At 44.3% G+C, this 18,756-nt stretch overlaps 2 protein-coding genes and 1 long non-coding RNA gene across 5 annotated transcripts in view; 2 read left to right on the top strand and 1 right to left on the bottom strand.

Moving 5' to 3' along the window:
- The window catches only part of PTPN21 (protein tyrosine phosphatase non-receptor type 21), a 74,062-nt gene extending 59,780 nt beyond the window's left edge, over positions 1-14,282 (bottom strand). The window contains exons 1-2 of one of the 3 annotated variants that reach the window (XM_045071536.1): positions 14,150-14,282; positions 9,626-10,009 (exon numbers count right to left, since the gene is read on the bottom strand). In XM_045071536.1, coding sequence (XP_044927471.1) covers positions 9,626-9,805 — 180 coding nt within the window. In that variant the 5' untranslated portion in view covers positions 9,806-10,009; positions 14,150-14,282. Of the gene's footprint in view, positions 1-9,625; positions 10,010-10,774; positions 10,968-14,149 lie in introns of those variants that run through there. The other 2 variants (XM_004739102.3, XM_004739103.3) reach the window with 2 other exon arrangements.
- Positions 11,010-12,185, top strand: LOC106006123. The gene is made up of 2 exons (XR_001180005.2): positions 11,010-11,227; positions 11,361-12,185. It is a non-coding gene; the product is annotated as an uncharacterized LOC106006123 (long non-coding RNA).
- Positions 12,581-17,022, top strand: LOC123390494 (translation initiation factor IF-2-like). The gene is made up of 4 exons (XM_045074583.1): positions 12,581-12,605; positions 13,956-14,503; positions 15,669-15,746; positions 15,877-17,022. Exons 1-4 carry the CDS (start codon positions 12,581-12,583, stop codon positions 15,955-15,957), a joined length of 732 nt encoding a protein of 243 aa, XP_044930518.1. The 3' UTR covers positions 15,958-17,022.
- Positions 17,023-18,756: the final 1,734 nt, after the last annotated feature.

The raw sequence follows: 18,756 nt of genomic DNA, 5'->3' as shown, positions 1-18,756 counted from the left end.
TAAAAAAAAAAAAAAAAGAGTCACATCTTCTTCCAACTGAGCCAGCCAGGCACCCTTATATTAGACCCCTTTCATCAGGTCTTAAATATCATGACCAGATGAAAAAAGTAACAGAGAATCTGGAGCACCTGAGTGGCTCCGTCTGTTAAGGAAGAGACTCTTGAGTTTGGCCTGGGTCATGATCTCAGGGCTGTGAGACTGAGCCCATGTGTTGGGCTCCACACACAGCGGAGAGTCTGCTTGAGATTCTCTTTCTCCCTCTGCCCCTCTTTGCTTCCGCCCACTAACTCACATTCTCCTTAAAATAAATAAATATTTAAAAAAAAAAGTAACAGAAAACGTAAAAATCAAGAAAAATCCTTGCTCATTTTTTAAAAAATATTTTATTTATTTATTTGACATAGAGAGACATCACAAGTAGGCAGAGAGGCAGGCAGAGAGAAAGAAAGGGGGAAGCAGGCTCCCTGCTGAGCAGAGAGCCAGACGCAGGGCTCGATCCCAGGACCCTGAGATCACGACCCAAGCCGAAGGCAGAGGCTTAACCAGTTGAGCCACCCAGGCCCCCCAACCCTTGCTCATTTTAATCAGTTTTGGATTTTGGAAAGCTTTCTTTATCTAGGTGAAGAGGTCAATCTGAAATTTACATTTGCTTCAGATGGTCCAACAGATCTAACCAGAGATATTTACTGATACTTATCTACACACCAATTTTATCTGATTTATAACCTACATACCTGAATAAATAAATATTCAGCCCCAAAGGCTGAAAAGTTTGCAGGTATTGTACTTTTTCACCTTACACATACTCCAGTTTATTTTTAGAGACCAACTGAAAACAACTAGTGCAAAAGGAAATACGCATGAAATTCTTGAGGTCTACTCAGATAACAGTCAAGATAAGGTCAGTGGATATTTGGAATACCTAACACACTAATTTAAAATAAAACACTCTGATGGCCAAGAACACTTTCTAAAGTTGTGCTTTAGAGTAATGGTTTGCATTATATACTTGATCTCTCTCTACACCAACAAGTCCCTTAGCCAAAAAGTTTCCCCATCAGCCAGAAAACATTACAGGAACACTCTATTCAAAAGAAGTTAACACTCCCTTCATATAGCAATGTTACCTCAGGGAGTCCCTAAAACCTGATCATTTTCTAAGTGTTTCAGAAGAAACCACAAAGTGAAAAAGAAAGAAAATTCTCAAGAAAAAGGTACTTTTCTACCTATGGTTAAAGCTTTGTAAATGTTCAACTCTCTGCAGCAAATAAAATCATACAACAAATAAAGGCTGACTTAACTGAGTGGCTGCCTATGCTTATCAATGTAAATTCAAAACAAGAACCTTAGTTTTTAAACTAAGAAGACATTTATTCAGCAACAATGTACTGTAAGGTAAACGGCACTATTACAGACACAGGTGGTGAAACAGTCCTACTCTGATAGAGCTTACATTCTAAAGAATAAAAACTTGACATATGTGTGATACAATTCAAATACAATTAAAAAATTTTTTCTGAACATCTGTGATAAACCACCACAGAACAACCAAATATTAAAGCCTAATTATAATCTTAAAATGAGAGGCCACAGGAAAAACTTGTAAATTTTGCTTGATTTTCTACCAAATGGCTTAGTATTGAACTCAACTTTAAAACTGTAGTTATGGGGGTGCCTGGGTGGCTCAGTGGGTTAAGTCTCTGCCTTCAGCTCAGGTGTTGATCTCAGGGTCCTGGGATTGGGCCCTGCATCTGACTCTGCTCAGCAGGGAGTCTGTTCCCCCACCCCTCTCTCTGCTGGCCTCTCTGCCTACTTGTGCTCTCTCTCCCTCTGTCAAATAAATAAATCAATGAAATCTTTAAAAAAAAAAAAGAAAGAAAAAAAAGATAAAATAAAACTGTAGTTATGTATGTGCACTACTTATGCAGCCAGTGAGAATCCCCCTTTCCCTATACACACACACAACACTCAGAAGTAGCCAGTGTGTTATAAAACTAACACATAATGTATCACAGCAGAAACATGAAAGTCATCTTCAGAAGTCTTTTAGAAGAGGCTCCTGCCTGGCTCAGTAGTTGTGATCGTAGGGTCATGAGTCCAAGCCCCATTTTGGGGATAGGGATTACCTAATAAATAAAGTTTGTGTTTTTGTTTTAAAAGTCTCTAGGCTTGGGGCACCTGGCTGGTTCAGTCCTAAGGTATGTGACTCTTGATCTCAAGTCCTCAGTTTGAGCTCCATGTTGGGCATAGAGATTACTTTAGAGAAAAAAGAAAAAAAAAGCTTCCAGGGAGTTTTAAGTTCCATTTCCTAACTGGACATTTAAAATCTTAAAAAATTAAAAAAAAAAAAAAACCCCACCAACCACATGTGAATTAAGCTGCATAAAGAAAGACTTTATGATAAAGGAAGTTACTCTGTACAAGAAATAATAATTTGCAATGAATCTAATTAAGACCCATGACAACATGACAAAAATATGATTATCAAATGTAATACAAGATTTAAAGAGAATACTTAGGGTAAAAATAAGAATGCTTAGGGACACGTGGGTGGCTCAGCTGGTTAAGCATCTGACTCGATCTCAGCATTTTGAGTTCAAGCCCTGCATTGGTCTCCAGGCCCAGCATGGAGCTTACTTTAAAAAAAAAAATAATAATGGGGCACCTGAGTGGCTCAGTTGTTAAGTGTCTGCCTTCGGCTCAGGTCATGATTCCAGGGTCCTGGAATCGAGCCCCACATCAGACTCCTTGGTCGGCAGAAAGTCTGCTTCTTCCTCTCCCTCTCTCCCTGCTTATGTTCCCTCTCTCGCTATGTCTCTCTCTGTCAAATAAATAAAATCTTAAAAAAAAATATATATATATATAAAGAATCCTTCAGAAAGACATACCCTAGAGAAAAAAAAAACCCTTAATACAAAATTTCATAAGTCTTGTTTTGTTTGTTTCTAATCATAGGCTGACAATAAGTGGGAAGAAATAGGCTAATAGCGAAGTAAAAACCTACTAAAGTTCTGTTGTTTTTGAGGGGGAGGGCATTGAGGCAGTGACCCCATACAAATCAATATCAAGTGGCATGAAAAAGACGTTCAAATATGATGCTAAATTACAATGGTACACTAAAATTTTAACTGTTTAGTAACATGAAAATTGCAATTACCAATGGCCACTATACTTGTTTTTACTCTAAGAACATTTTATGAACAAACACTGCTTTTTCCATTTACTAAGAGAACACAAGATATTTACAAAAGAATCAGTCTGAAGAGAAGTTAGTCAGTTACCACAACATGGAAATGGGAGTCACGAATTACAGCAACAGAAATGAACAGTCACCCTTGCTGAGAGCTTTTCACATACCAAGTCCTCCACTAAATGTTTTTCATGTAATACTGAATCCTCACAGCCACCACCAGGTAGGTACCTCTATTACTATTATCCCCAATCCACAGATGAAAAACAGTGGACCTGAAAAATTCAATTCCAAATGTAATTGAACAAAATCACTTTTTAAAAAATGTTTTTCCTGGGACACCTGGGTGGCTCAGTTGGTTAAGCAACTGCCCTCAGCTCAGGTGATGATTCTGGAGTCCCGGGATCAGACTGAGGCCAGCAGTGGTCTCCCTGCTCAGTAGGGAGTGTGCTTCTCCTTCTGACTCCCCCCCACCGCCCATGCTCTCACTCTTTCTCTCTCTCTCCAATAAATAAAATCTTTGGGGGAAAAAAAATGTTTTTATTGTAAAAGTTCCTTTTTCAGTCTCATGTTGGTTTTTTGCAGATAAAAAATCTCTACCTATGTGAACTGTTATAAATGAAGGAGAGATGTGCATAAAGTGGACAGGATGGTTGATATGGTTGATTTATGAATTATGTGATGATGCTGTGTATCACTTGGACTGGATCACATAGCTAATCGGTCGCATAACTGATAAATGGCAGCACTAGGGTCCAAACTCAAGTTTTTCTGTTTCAACTTACAAATGTCTTAACCACTCTATTAAAGATTCTTCTCAAGAGGCAAATGCAAGCAGTACCCAACTAAGGACTGCCCAGAAAGGATACCCAGACTCAAAGGAACTTGTCTGGTCCTGGAGGCAACACCCTTCCCCTTAAGAAGAGAAGGAAAGTTTTCAGAGCAGCTTCACTCTCTGGGTCCATGCTCACCAAGCAACTTCTAGTTAGCTCTGGCTCCCATGTGGCCTGCCTACAGGGAGAACATGGCCTGGCCAGGGAACACATATACTTGGGGTCCTTGGTGGTTCCATTTCTCATTGCAAATTATTAAATGGCATCCTGCTTTTATAAATCTTTCTCAGTCAGCTGGGGTAGCACAGGTCTTACTCCCAAAGACAATAGGTTTTTATTTGTTGGTTTTTCTTTTTTTAGGATTATTTATTTACTTATTTATTTTTCTTTTTTAAAGATTTTATTTGACAGAGAGAGAGTAGGCAGAGAGGCAGGCAGAGAGAGAGGAGGAAGCAGGCTCCCTGCTAAGCAGAGAGCCTGATGCAGGGCTCGATACCAGGACGCTGGGATCGTGACCTGAGCCAAAGACAGAGGCTTTAACCCACTGAGCCACCCAGGCACTCCAAGATTATTTATTTATTTATTTGACAGAGAAAGCGAGCGAGCATGTGTGTGCAAAGGTAGGCAGAGCGGCAGGGAGAGGAAGAAGCAAGCAGCCTGATGCAGGGATCAATTTGACCTGAACCGAAGGCAGACAAGAGCAGACAGTTAACCAACTGAGCCACCCAGGCTTCCCACCGGGACGGGTTTTTAAGTTGAAGCACCTCACTCTAAACTGTGTTGATTACATCAAGGTGACCCTGCCCAGCTGACACCCTCTGGTCTCACCACCGCCATCAAGCTCTGTAACATATACCTTCCAAACTGGAGAGAAAATTTTCTAATTCTCCTTAAATTCTACAAAGGCTTTCACAATCTCTCTTGAAAACGTGTCATGAAACTCAGAATGAATAATATGCAGAGAATTTCAACAGCTCTGAGGCTGTTGTTATAATGAACAGCAATATTTTTCTGTGGGGGTAACGTTCCTTCATTTTTGAAAGTTACTCTTCACCACTCAACTATGGTGAATTTAGAAAAAAGTTCATACAGGCACACCTGGGTGCCTCATTTGGTTAAGCATCAGCCTTTGGCTCAGGTCATGATCTCAGGGTCCTGGGATCAAGTCCTGCATCAGGCTCCCTTCTCAGCAGGGAGCCTGCTTCTCTCTCTCCCTCTGCTGCTCCCCAGTTTGTGAGCTCTCACGTGCACTCTGTCTCTCAAATAAATAAAATCTTAAAAAAAAAAGTTCATCTAAGTTAACTAAATTGGATATAAGTACAATAACCAGTTTGTAGTTTCTTAATGTATCATAAAATATCTTAGACATTCAAAAAAAATATGAAGACTAACAAACATACACTCACCCAACCAGCTTAAGAAATAAAATACTAGGGATATAATACTAGCTAAAGCCTCTGGGCACTGCTGTGAAGGGTTATGTATAGCCTTTATAATTTTTTTTTTTTTTAAAGAATTTATTTATTTATTTGACAGAGAGAGATCACAAGTAGGCAGAGAGGCAGGCAGAGAGAGAGGAGGAAGCAGGCTCCCTGCTGAGCAGAGAGCCCGATGCGGGACTCGATCCCAGGACCCTGGGATCATGACCTGAGCCGAAGGCAGTGGCTTAACCCACTGAGCCACTCAGGCGCCCGTAGCCTTTATAATTTTTATTATAGAACTAAAATAGGATTCGATTAAGCCAATAAAGACTTTTTCTACCCCAACTGAAATGTGGGCAAGCAGCAGAGCCTATCAGCCAAATTTACATACTATGATGATTCTGAGTCTGACTGATGAGAGAAGAGAGCAAGATAACAACATACCAACAGCTCTTGGTATGAATCTCGTATGTGTGGCCACAAAGGCAGAACAGGTGTCACCCTGACTCAGAGATGTTCTGAACCGTCATTGGGTCATTCGGTTAGATTAGGCCTGGGGCTTGAGCCATCTGTTTATATGCGACAGAGCAGAGCTTCTAGAGCTTTACAAGGAAGAGTCTGCTATATAGACTAACTTCCTAACCATGACTGTCATTAAATACTGGAAATGCTGGGATAATCTGTCCAAGGGCAGGACACTTCCCACAGTTCACGCCTATCCCATCTCAAAGCACTCTACTCTTTGGTTAAAAATCAGTCTCATGGGGCACCTGGGTGGCTCACTGGGTTGAGTCTCTGCCTCCCGCTCAGGTCGTGATCTCAGGGTCCTAGCATCGAGCCCCAGACCTTCACATCTGGCTCTCTGTTCAGTAGGGAGTCTGCTTTCCCCTCTCTCTCTGCCTGCTGCTCTGCCTACTTGTGATCTCTCTCTCTGTCAAATAAATAAATAAAATCTTAAAAAAAAAAAATCAGTCTCATTAGATACCCACAGCTTTATGAAGGTGCTTGTTCCTGGTGAGAGTAACCTCAAACAAGCGATGATAACTTCTCTGGACTTTTTTTTTTTAAGATTTTACTTATTTATTTGACAGGCAGAGATCACAAGTAGGCATAGAGGCAGGCAGAGAGAGGGGTGGGGGAAGCAGGCTCTCCGCTGAGCAGAGAGCCTGATGTGGGGCTCCATCCCAGGACCCTGGGATCATGACCTGAGCCGAAGGCAGAGGCTTTAACCCACTGAGCCACCCAGGCGCCTCACTTCTCTGGACTTATTGACTAACAGAGAAGGAAAGCAATGCTTGTGGGTTCAGTCCAGCCTGTATTTATTGAGCACATTCCAGGCCTGGTACCCTGGGTACAAAAATAAATTAATGACAGTTCCTCAAGGAGTTGATTCTACAGTGTCTGTACGCAGACCTGGTATGTGAAGAAAGAAGAAATGAACATGAAAAAAGAACCAATATTTTAAAAAAGGAAAATTGGTGATGGAAGCAGAACAGGCAGGGCTGGTCACTGAGGCCAGCTCTCCTGGTTTACTTTCTCCTTGGTGCTCCATTATTCCAGCTCCTTCCTAAGGCTCAGCCTCCTCTATTCAAACCCAGGGGTCTGCTATATCTTCTTTCTCTTTCCTAGACAGCCTCATGCCCTCTCCCAGCTTTGATGAACTGACCTAGGCTGATGATTCCCAAATCCTTCCCCCCAGCTGAGCTCCAAGCCCACACTGGCCTCTGCCTGCTCAACATCTCCAAAAGGCATCTCTGTGCACTTCCAGAACTGATCTCATCACACAACTCTCCCTACCCCTTCAAACCTGCTCTTCCTTTTATGCTTCCTCTCCGAGTTACAGGCTCCACCATTTACTGGAAACCTGAGTATCAGCTTGGACCCTCTGGCTAGTGTTTCTCCACACTTGGCAGGTAGGTCCTAAATTGCTGCAGATTCCAGCTACTTCTCTCCATCCCCATCCAGATCCAAGGGACTACCATTTGCAGCACAACAACTACTCCTTTCTACTCATTCTCCAGAAGACCTACTCTTCACAAAAACAATCATACCAAACCTCCTGCTTAAAATCCTTCACTAATGGGGCACCTGGCTGGCTCAATCAGAGAAGCATGAAACTCTTCACCTTGGGGTCATGAGTTCAAGCCCCACGTCGGGTGTAGAGATTACTTAAAAATAAATAAAATAGGGGCGCCTGGGTGGCTCAGTGGGTTAAGCCGCTGCCTTCGGCTCAGGTCATGATCTCAGAGTCCTGGGATTGAGTCCCACATCGGGCTCTCTGCTCAGCAGGGTGCCTGCTTCCTCCTCTCTCTCTGCCTGCCTCTCTGCCTACTTGTGATCTCTCGCTATCAAATAAATAAATAAATAAATAAATAAAATAAAATAAATAAGATAAAGTAAATCCTTCACTAACTTCCCTACTACTTTCAGGACAAACCCCAAACCTGGCATTATGTGTCCCTGTTCTCAGCCTTTCCTCTCCCCACCTAAAGCTCCAGGTAGATCGCTGGCCTCATGCCTGCAGCTCCTTTATCAGAACAGTCTTTTCCACCCTTGGGCAAGACTACCGTGCACCATCCCTTTCCCCTCTGCTACCTGTCCCTATTGTCTATGGCACCCTCTACTTTCCCTATCGCAGCATGAATCAGCCTGTCCTCTTACTGGTGTCAATTAGCATAAGCGCCTCCTACATATGTCCTTGGCACTTAACAGGTCTTTAATATCAAATAATCAAATAATTCTGAATAGTCACCAGGGATACAGTTCATCTATTTCTGACTTTCTATGAACTACAATAATGGGACTTCCAGTTAGGAATATGACGTAGGCATTTACAGGGAATAACCAGTTCCTCCATCTTTCTCTTACCCCAGAGTCAAGTAGCCAAAGATAGGAAGGGTCCTAACATTTAATTAGAGCCCTTTTCTTCACAGGCCTTATACAGCATTTTAAATTTAAGACATTATATGGGTCCTTGAGGATTCTACAATATCCTACAAATGAGATTAGGGGTTTTTCCAGGGCAAACCTCCCTATGATAACTATAACAGACTGTTCTTAGAAGCTTTGGCTTTGGGGCACATAGCTGGTTTAGAGAGAAGAGCATGAGACTCTTGATCTTAGGGTTGTGGTTTCAAGCTTCACCCTGGGTACAAAGACTACTAAAATTATACATAATCTTTAAAAAAAAAAAAAAGGTGTTGGTTTTACATGCACTTTAAATCACACAACCACTCTTGGGCATCAGGCACCACTGTTATCCCCATGATTCAGATGAGGAAACTGCAGCCCAGAGAGTCACATAACTCATCCAAGGTTAAACAACCAGTTGGTGAGGAAACCAGAATTCAAACTCAGACAATAAGTCTTTACAATCTTGGCTTGCTGGTCTGTGCAAAACAGTCAATGAATATTGAATGAATAATCGAAATCAGTAAACTGTACTAGATCAGGATGACACATTCGGGATTATATTAAAAAAGGAAAACTTGGGGGGCACCTGGGTGGCTCAGTTAGTTAGGCGTCTGCCTTCAGCTCAGGTCAGATCTCAGGGTCCTAGGATCAAGCCTGAGATCAGGCTCCCCACTGGAGTCTGTTTCTCCCTCTCCCTCTGCCCCTTCCCTCTGCTCATGTTTCTCTCTCTCTTTCAAATAAATAAATAAAAATCTTAAAAAAAAAAACAAAAGGAATGTGGACAATCCTGAATGCATTACTATTTGATTTTGGATTATAGTTTAAGGGAACAAATATAAGCACTTTCAAAACTCAAGCACTAGTAGGGATCTTAAGGGGCACACCCAAAGAAAGACCCTTTGCTCTGAATTCCTTCTTCACAGAAGAGAGGCTTGCAGACTCAGACATCACCGCCAGGGACCTACTTGGAAAACACAGAGCCAGCATGCATTAAAATATCTGGGAAGGGGTGCCTGGGTGGCTCAGTGGGTTAAAGCCTCTGCATTCGGCTCAGGTCATGATCTCAGGGTCCTGAGATTGAAGCCTGCATGGGGCTCTCTGCTCAGCGGGGAGCCTGCCTCCCCCCCTCTCTCTCTGCCTGCCTCTCTGCCTACTTGTGATCTCTCTGTCAAGTAAATAAATAAATAAAGTCTTAAAAAAAAAAAATGGGAAGGAAGAAGGCACGAAGGCAGACTAGAGAAGCCTGCAGCCTTTTGAGAGGGGCTCACCTCCCGCAGCTCCAGTCTTTGGGCCACAGCTTCCAGGCTCTCCTGGCCAGTGCTCTCCACAGACAGCGTGAACTCCACAAACTCGTTATTGAGCAGCTGGATCCGGGCAACCAGGCAGCTCTTGCTGGATACCGTGTAGCGCCGGGTGCGTTTTAGTTTCAATCCAAACGGCAGTGGCATCTTCTTGTCCCTTGGAGCGTGGCGGAGAGGTCAAGAGGGAAAAGCACCGCCACCCGTGCGGCGGTGGCGATGGCGGGAGAAAGCGATCCTGTCCCCACGGGAAGAGTACGGTACAGTCTCCGGCTGCTCACCCAGCAGCGGCTGCCGCCATCAAACAGCAACCGAGTCCCCGAAGGCCGGGTGAAGGGAGCATCCACGCCAGTGCTGAGGAAAAGAGGAACACCAGTTACAGGGGCAATAGCAACTTCCGAAACCGAGTTTTTATTTTTACTCCACCCGCCCCCCACCCCGCCGCCTCTGAGTTTTTTTTAAAAATAAAAATCAGGAAAGAGGTACCCAAAGACGAAGCTCTCCCTCTCTCCTGGAAAAAGAGGGCAGGAACAGGATCTGGGAGGCAGTGAGGAAGTTTATCAGGCCACTGCTTTAGCCCCTGGGCCAGACTCCACCCTTCATTGAACCCTACAAATAGCGATCACCACCTACAGCCATCTTCGGGATTAAACCCGACAGGACAGCGGCTGGCACTGCCCAACCGCCAAACTTAGTAGCTGGCATTAGAGCTTCGACGCTGAAGTTTTGGTTTTTACAGTGAACTTTTTGGCTCCCTAAGACGCCAACTGTCGGGGTTCTTCAGCCCTAAAGGGCGATAACTGCAAAACACCTCGAGAGGCACTCGGTAAAAGTCCAAACCCCATTAGACCCATGAACCCTGACCCCACAGGGGAGGAATCATCCCCGGTAACATATGGCAGCTGTGGGGTTCAAGCGGGGTGAAACGCTTAACAAGCACGTGTAGGGCCGTTTCTGCTTTATAAACATTAACGTCACCAAATTGATGGGCTGATTAACAAATCATAAAGACCCTACACGTGCTTGTTACCCGATTACCCCCAAAAGCAGGGAAATTCTGAAAAGGGTGGCCCCGGTTTGCCAACGGGTGGGGACGCCTAAGAGGCGGTGGGCCTTCACCTACGGAGGGCCGCGGCCCAGAGGCCGAGGCGGGCGAAGACTTAAACGCCATTCCGGATTAACAAGGGGCGGACCGGGCTCAGCAAGCCCATGAAGCCAGGGAACAGCAGAGAACTCGGGCTCCGACTCCCCCCTCAGCGTCCTCCCGGCCGAAAAGCCCGCGGCGTTGCCGGGCCAACGCGCAGCCTCAGATATCCGGGAACTCTCGTTCGTTTGCCGCCGCGTTTCCGGACGGACGCGCTAGCGAAGGACTGGCCCCCCGCTGCCCCCGGAGGGACTGTTTAAAGAACCCAGCTCGAGACCTACGGGAGGTGGAGGGGTCTGGGCGGCGTCCGTTTGGCTCCCGGTTTGGAACCTCAGGACCCCCTCCCCACCCACCCCCGCCCATCCGTGATTCACAACGTTTTTAAACACACGTGCTGATGGTAACTCCTGGGCTGGAGCAAACTGAGCGTGAGCGGCGGCTGGAGGTTTTTACACTGGGTGGTTCCCCCCCGCACCCCCCCGCCGCCCTTAACGAGTCAACAAAATCCCGGGAGGGTTCCCACCCATTCGGGTTTTTTTCGTTTTTGTTGTTTCTGAATAGAGGCTGCCCCAGAAGACGAATCGTTCAGCGAGGCTCGGCGGAGGCTGACTACCCTGAACTTGGGCGGGGAACCGCGCGGAGGGGCCGGGTCTACCCCCTGCCCTCCCGTCTGGGAAACCCAGAACCCAGGCCTCGAAAGAAGCGGCTTTCTCAGCCTCACGCGGGGATGGGCTGAGCTGGGAAATGGATCCCGGGGGCCTCGTTCCCGGTCCTCCGCTCTGTTCCGCTCTCCCGACTGCGTCTCGGTTTCAGAGATGATGGGGCACACAGGGCTGGAGTAGGCAGAGCTAGAGAATTGCGTGTAGCCATTTCACTAGGCTTTGCCAAAGTTAACATTTTGTAGCTCCATTCCACAAAAGTGTATTTGTGTCTCCGAATACAAGGCAGCGTAGCGGGCAGTGCGAGAAATCTAAGATGAACCCTAAGCCGTCGCTGTCCTTAAGGAGATTACATGCATGCTATAATTACATACACGGCTGGTATCTCTAGTAAGGACCGCACCAGGGTTTTCTCTGTTTCTGTGTTCCTTGCTTTTGTTGTTTGTGTTTTGGTTTGGTTTTTTTGCCTTTGGGGTTCTGGTTATGCCCTGATAGCCAGAAACGTAAAAGTTAAAAACAAGGATCAGAGGAAGAAGGCCAAATGCTGTTCTAAACAGCATTTTTGCTGAGTACCTTCTATAAGTAAAAGCATAAAGGAGGTAATATAAATATCTTAAAAAGATATGGTCTCCACCTGCAGTTTTCAATGCTCTTTGCTCTGTCAGTTTATAAATTAGTTGAGGCAAAATGGAAAAAAAAAATCAAGAAATGAGATAGGGTGCCTGGGTGGCTCAGTGAGTTAAGCCTCTGCCTTTTCAGCTCAGGTCATGATCGCATGACCCTGGGATGTAGCCCTATACCAGGCTCTGCTCATCAGGAAGCCCGCTTCCCCCTCTCTCTGCCTACTTCTGATCTCTGTCAAATAAATAAAATCTTTCTTAAAAAACAAAAGAAAAAGAAATGAGAACTTTAATAAGCTTTTGACTAGAAAATTGTCTAATAAGCTATCAGGGTTTGTATAATACAAATGTTAAAAGATTATATGTATATAACATACCACACCGCATATTCTATTAAATACCTTCCATGAGATGAGGTGGTGGATTTCAATTTTACATACAAGTTATGGTAACAAAATTAGTGTGACGAAGAGACAAGATACTGCATTTCTACAGAGGAAAGATGAGTAATTGTATTAAATGTTCAGGTATGGTAGACTCTTCATTACAAAGATAGACCGATGCCTTGAAGGCAGTAAGTATTATACTATATAACTTAATTATTAACTTAAGCTCTGATTAAGCAAATGCAGAGTAAAACTTTCAGTTGTTTCTGAGATTTGAAATGTTTTACTGCATCAGAGATAAAGAAAAGCCAATATTTTCTCTTTAGGTAGATTTTATAATGTAATAGAAAAAGTTGGGGTGTGAATGTGGGTGTGGATATCAGGATGCATTTTTCCCCCCAAGATCTGTGCACTAGAACAGCTTGCTTTTTGCTTATTTATATAAAACCTGTGTTAATATAATACTGTTTAATAATTTAGAAAAATTATCAATGATTTATACCTTTTAATTTTGTTATGTAGTTTTCACTATCAAATCATGCCAAAATTGCTAATGTTCAAATGGAGTAGAAATAGAAGTTGCTTTTTAGGGGGGTCTGTTTCAGGTATAAAATAATATGGAATAATTTGAAAGTTCTGAAATTATAACTTGTCTACTAAACAGGTAATTCATAATTCGCTTTTGAAGGAAAAAACTACCAAATACTTTCTCTACAAAACCATTCAGTTATGCAATAAGAGATTCATGTTAAATTCTGTTCCACTTTTCAAAAGGTAGTCTGAGACACTTGTTAATTCATTTTAATGTTTTCACATCCCCTTTCAAAAGTTTCTCAAATACACTGTAACTCTGAACCCTGTCATTTCCCTCCTTAATGCCAAGATCCTCCCCCACTTGTAATCTTGCCAGTGATAGTTTAAAATAATCACAGAGTATATGACATCTTTAGAGTAATATATAGATCTATAGTATCAAATATATTTCTCACGGACAATATGCGTAGATACTCAAGAATAAAATACCCTAGAAACAAGACAGACAACTACTATCAGTAAAATTATTGTCATATCCCAAAGTTAAAAAAAAAAAATGTCAGCAACTCATTAGACATACAGCGGTTGTCAGAGCACACGGAGTGTTTTCAGTGTGTGTGCGAGTATACGCTATTATTATAAGGCTTTCTCAGCAAAAAAGAAAAGACGTGCACGCCAAGAGCGGCCAATCTATTCAGGATTTGCAGAAATCACAAGTCGGAATTTGTAGACCCAAGAATTCTTTTTTTCCAGAGTAAACACTCTTTACTCCAAAAACAAGTCATCACCAAACAATCCTTCCTGCTTGCCTTCTCGCCAAAGTTATCTGCCCAATTTCGCATTTAATATACCGAGAGGCACAAATATGCCTAAGAGTGTTAAACCCCTGATCCAGAATTAAGCCGCAACCATCAGCCAAGGAGTTCAGAATAGAAGTTCAAGACCCCCTTTAGAAAGGACCTCAACTAGATGACGGAGAACCTGGAAAGGAAGACTTTTCTCTTTGTTACGCTCCTGCCACGGGTCTGGAAGCCGGGACCCATCCTCCGGGACTCCAGGGCTGGCCGACGCGCTCCGGGGTCCCCGCAGGCGGACACACCCCACCGCTCGGCCCCAGCGCCCGCCCGCCGGCCGGGGCCCCACGCCCTCACCTGCTCCCGCTCCCGCATCCTCGGGGCCGCGCGCCCCGCTCAGCGGCCCGCCTCCCGGGGTCCCGCCGCGCGGCAGCCACAGCCGCGCCCGCACGCCAGCCCGCGCCGCGACGCGCTCATGGGGCTCGCGCGCCTCACTTCCTGTCTCCAAAACCTCGGCCCGCAGACCATTCCCCTGGGCAGAGTCCGGCGGCGGCGGCGGCGGTGGTGACGGGAGAGGCCTGGAGGTGGGACCGGTCGGGAGCGCCGCACAAAGGAACCGGGCGGGGGCCGGAGCGGCAGGAGGACAGACGGACGGACCGACGAACAGACAAGCACGGGACGCGCGGCCGGAGCAGCGGAGCGGCCGGGGCCGTGCGTCCCTCCCCCTGGGCCGGGCAGGCAGGCGGGCGGATCCGGGGAGGCGGCGGCGGCCCGTGACCTCAGAGAGTTGGAATGCGGGCGGCGGGGCGCGGGGGAGGTGCGGACAGCTGCGCCCGGCCGCCGGGGAGGGGGCGCGCCGCTGCTTTTTTAAATCATATGACCACTTATTTTAAGAGTTTCCAAATAAAGCAAGGCTCTTAATAAAAAGGAGGGGAGGGGGATATTATTTCGGTTCCAGGTAAAGGGTCGGTAAACTGCTATTATTGCTGGAGTTATTCCTTTACTCTTGTACCTTTCTGAAAACAATTCGCATATTCTATTTCTTACTTCCATGCTTACATCTGAAGATATACCCCGAAAAAAGAAAAACACTCTTAAGTGCTGGGTGGGAAAGTCCCCTTCTCCCCCCCAAAGGCTGATCTGCCTCAAATAATCTCTCGGTCTCTATAAGTGTATGCATATGAAGTACAGAGTAGAGCTTATTAGAGATGGAGACTCCGTGGTCAAGTTGTCCAGGTTCGAATCTCAGCGCCAACAATTTCTAGCTGGGTAAACGCGCCAACCTCTCTGTGCCTGCTTCCTCTTTTCTAAAGGGGAAAATAGTAATAATCACTGTCTATTAACTGTAAGATATATGTGAAGTGTTTCATTTAACTCTAGACCCCATTAGCAGTGTTTATTATTACACGATACTGTATTTGTTTTTTTAAAGATTTTATTTATTTGACACAGAGAGAGAGATCACAAGTAGACGTGGGGGGGGGGGAGGTTCCCCGCCAAGCCAAGAGAGCCCGATGCGGGGCTCCATCCCAGGACCCTGAGATCATGACCTGAGCCAAAGGTAGAGGCTTTAACCAACTGAGCCACCCAGGCGCCCCACGATACTGTATTTTTAAGCTGCATTATTATTACTGAATTGCAGCAGCCCTTAGGGGGAGGAATGAAACTGTGTGACCCTAACAGCATCGCAATAGGGTTGTTCGATCCCTGGGATGTGGTTTGAGTGTTTGGAGCAGGGAAGCTTTTATTTGGCAAATTTTAATTTAAATGATTTTTTAAAAATACCGTTTCTGGAAAGCTTTTTGGTGTTAGATTTTTATTTAACTCTCTCATTTTCATCAACAGCAGCCACTGATTGAGTACTTACTCTGCTTAGGTCATGGGCCCTGCACACAGAGGACTTCTGGTCAACCGGAAGATGCACTCACCTACACACCACACATGCGTCCCACAGGTATGAGTGCTCTGGGAGAACGAAGCCCGCCAAGATTCAAGGCAGGTGATGGAGCTAAAAGCAAGTAAGACTACACGTGTTTCTGATAGAAAAATTAAATTAATTCTGTTTGTAATTGATATTTCAACAGGACACCATGAGGGGTCAAGTTGCGTGTGAAGAAAGGAAAGAGTCACTGTTCTGGTCTCCTGGGCTAGAAAAATTGAAATGATTTGAGACCCTTCTCCCTTTCTCATCTCCAGCCTACCATCAAGGACTGGTATTTCCTCCTTTGCAAGGTTTCTTTCCTCTCTGCCTCCTACCCCCTTCCCACAATTCTAATCCAAACCTTCATCATTTTACATCCGGATTATTGCAACAAGGGTGGTCTTGCATCTGGTTTCTCAGTTCTCTCTCCTTTACATGCAAATACCAAGCTTACCTCTCTCTCTGTCTTGGTCTATCACTCCCAATGGACCCCCAAGGCTAGCTTTTCTGCCAGTCCTTTAGGGCCTTTCTAAGCTGCTCTAGCCTCTCTGGCCATCCTCAATTCCTCTCTTCCCCTTGAATGCCCCAGTCAAGCTATTTCTCTGGCCCATAGCACTCCCTGCTCCTTCCCCTCCCCCACACTTCATTTGTCTGAGTCTCTGTTCTCCAAGTGTCAATTCAAGACTCTGCTTTCAAGACAGCTTCCTAGCCACACTATTCCACAGTGATCTCCACACTTGGCAAGAGCTTTAAAAACTATTTCATGCAGGCTTCTTTTATATCTCCTAGAATTCCTAGGACAACTACTGGCAGAGAGTAGGCACTAAATAAAAATGTGTTAATTGAATCGGGAAGAATATAAAAGAATTTTAAAAATAGAAAGTGATCATAAAATCCAAGGGATATTAGACAACAAATTTGAACTTCCTCACTCACATTGCTCCAGTGTCATTTGCTAAACAAGGACTTAAACTCTATTTTCCCTCAACCATGTTAATTTGACATTAACCCCCCCATAATAAGCCTCATGAACAGCCCCTTCAAAGCATCAGACTTAAAATTATTGATTTATGTCTGAATGAAGAGAAGGAATTTGTAAGGTTCAACCCCAAAAGGTATAAAAAGGTATAAGAGAAAATCTCCTTCCTGCCCCCACTGCTGGACAGGCAGCTCTCCTCTTACCAGTAACCAGGGTTTACCAAAACCTTCTGTATCTATTTAGAGATACTCTGTAGATAAATAAGCCATTAGATATCTGTATCTTTACCTCCTCTTGTTACCTAGAAAGTGGCATAGTTTAAATATTTATCCACATAAAGATAATTTTTAATAAAATAAATAAATTAGAATTTAAGGGGTGCCTGTCTCAGTCATTGGTAGAGCATGAGACTCTTGATCTCAGGGTTATAAGTTTGAGCTCCAAGCTGGGTGTAGAGATTAGTTAAAAATAAAATCCTAAAAAATAAAATTTAAGAAAGAAAGTCCTGAACTAAATAAGATAATCAATAAAAGGAAAGGAAATTGTGATCTTAGTGGTGCACTGACTAATATTTTCTTAGGAGTTAGGAAATTCAGGGTGCACCTGACTGGCTCAGTTGGTAGAGCATGTGACCCCATCTTGGGGTTATGAGTTTGAGCTCCTGCATTGGGTGTACAGATTACTTAAAAAAATAAAATCTTAAAAAAGAAATTAATCTCCTTTGATAGCTTGGTGAGTAGTCTACCTATGCAAATTATCATTTTATGCAAGAACCTGAACTGAATGACTGACCCCCTCCTCCCACCACATAGAGATAGCCCAGAGGGAAGGGATAGGAAGAGCAAAAGACAAATGAGATGCATGGCTCTGTCCTCGGAGACTTAGTGTGTGGCGCATGAGCGTGCGCACGCACACACACACACATTCTAATAGTACATATATATGTGTATATATATATATGCATACGTATTACAGTAGGGGAATATATTAATATATTAGTTAAAATATATTAATATTTTAATATATTAATATTTTAAGGGAGATAGTCGTGTCTGGTTTATGACTGTGATCAGCTTCTAACTGACTCTGGAAGGACAGATGAAAAAGCTCACTAAGAACTCAAGGAAAAGAAGAGAAAAGCATTTCAGGCTGAAGGAACCCACCCCCAAACCCTGCCTCTGCTCTGCCTTGCGCACGTGCACACACACACATACACACACACACACACACACACACACAGGCTTGCAAGGATGTGCATGTGCAATGTCCAGCTGGGTTGCTGCCCTGAGAGGAGGCTGGAGATCCAAGGAGGCCAATGTTAGAGGACTCAAGGCTCCATGAAGTTGGGCTCAGGCCCCTTTCACTTCAAAACTAATACTCTTATTAGTCATCTTCTCTCTTTAAAAGACAACCCAGAACCCTCTTAGCCTGCATTGTGGTTTGTTGAAATCTAGTCCACATTTTTTAAATTCTTTTTTATTTTTTTAAGATTTTATTTATTTGAGATAGTGCAGGAGCGAGAGTGTGTGCACACAAGCAGAGGAAGGCAGAGGGCAGGGAGAACCAGGCTCTTCATTGAGCAGGGAGCCTGACAAGGGACTCCATCCCAGAACCCTGGGATCACGACCTGAGCCAAAGGGAGATGTTTAATCCAATGGGCCACCCAGGGTCCCTCTAGTCTTCATTCTATCCCCTTTAGAAAAATAGGTCATTCCTCCTGAACTGGAGAGCCTTTCCATGCCAGAGAAGAATTCTCCTGGTTCAGCTTAGTCTTTTTCAAGCTAAATACCCTTAGTTCCTTTAATTGTTTCTTTCTGGTCATCATCATGATCATCTTCTTCTGGATATGATGTGGTTTACGAAGCTGCATCTTCCAGAGAAGCACCTTGAATAGTGCTGGACCACTGAACACCATTGGTTTAGCAGGTTGCCCCCTGTGATCCAGACACTGTAACTCCTCCTGAGATCCGAATGTGTGGATTTTTTTTTTAATATTTTATTTATTTATTTGACAAAGAGAGAGAGATCAGAAGTAGGCAGAGAGGCAGGCAGAGAGAGAAGGGG

Source organism: Mustela putorius, unplaced genomic scaffold, assembly GCF_011764305.1.
Source record: "Mustela putorius furo isolate JIRA1106 unplaced genomic scaffold, ASM1176430v1.1 tig00000129_pilon_pilon_pilon, whole genome shotgun sequence".
Classification (NCBI taxonomy): Eukaryota; Metazoa; Chordata; class Mammalia; order Carnivora; family Mustelidae; genus Mustela; species Mustela putorius.
Note: the sequence above shows the minus strand (reverse complement) of the source record. Positions and strands in the feature narration are given on the sequence as shown.

What these genes read in the sequence shown, in the direction of transcription:
- LOC123390494 (XM_045074583.1), top strand. Translation starts at nt 12,581, where the DNA reads ATGAGTAATTGTATTAAATGTTCAG. An exon ending in TAATTGTATTAAATGTTCAG is followed by an intron (nt 12,606 to 13,955) that starts GTATGGTAGACT and finishes CCCTTTAGAAAG; the next exon opens with GACCTCAACTAGATGACGGA. An exon ending in GCAGCGGAGCGGCCGGGGCC is followed by an intron (nt 14,504 to 15,668) that starts GTGCGTCCCTCC and finishes TACTCTGCTTAG; the next exon opens with GTCATGGGCCCTGCACACAG.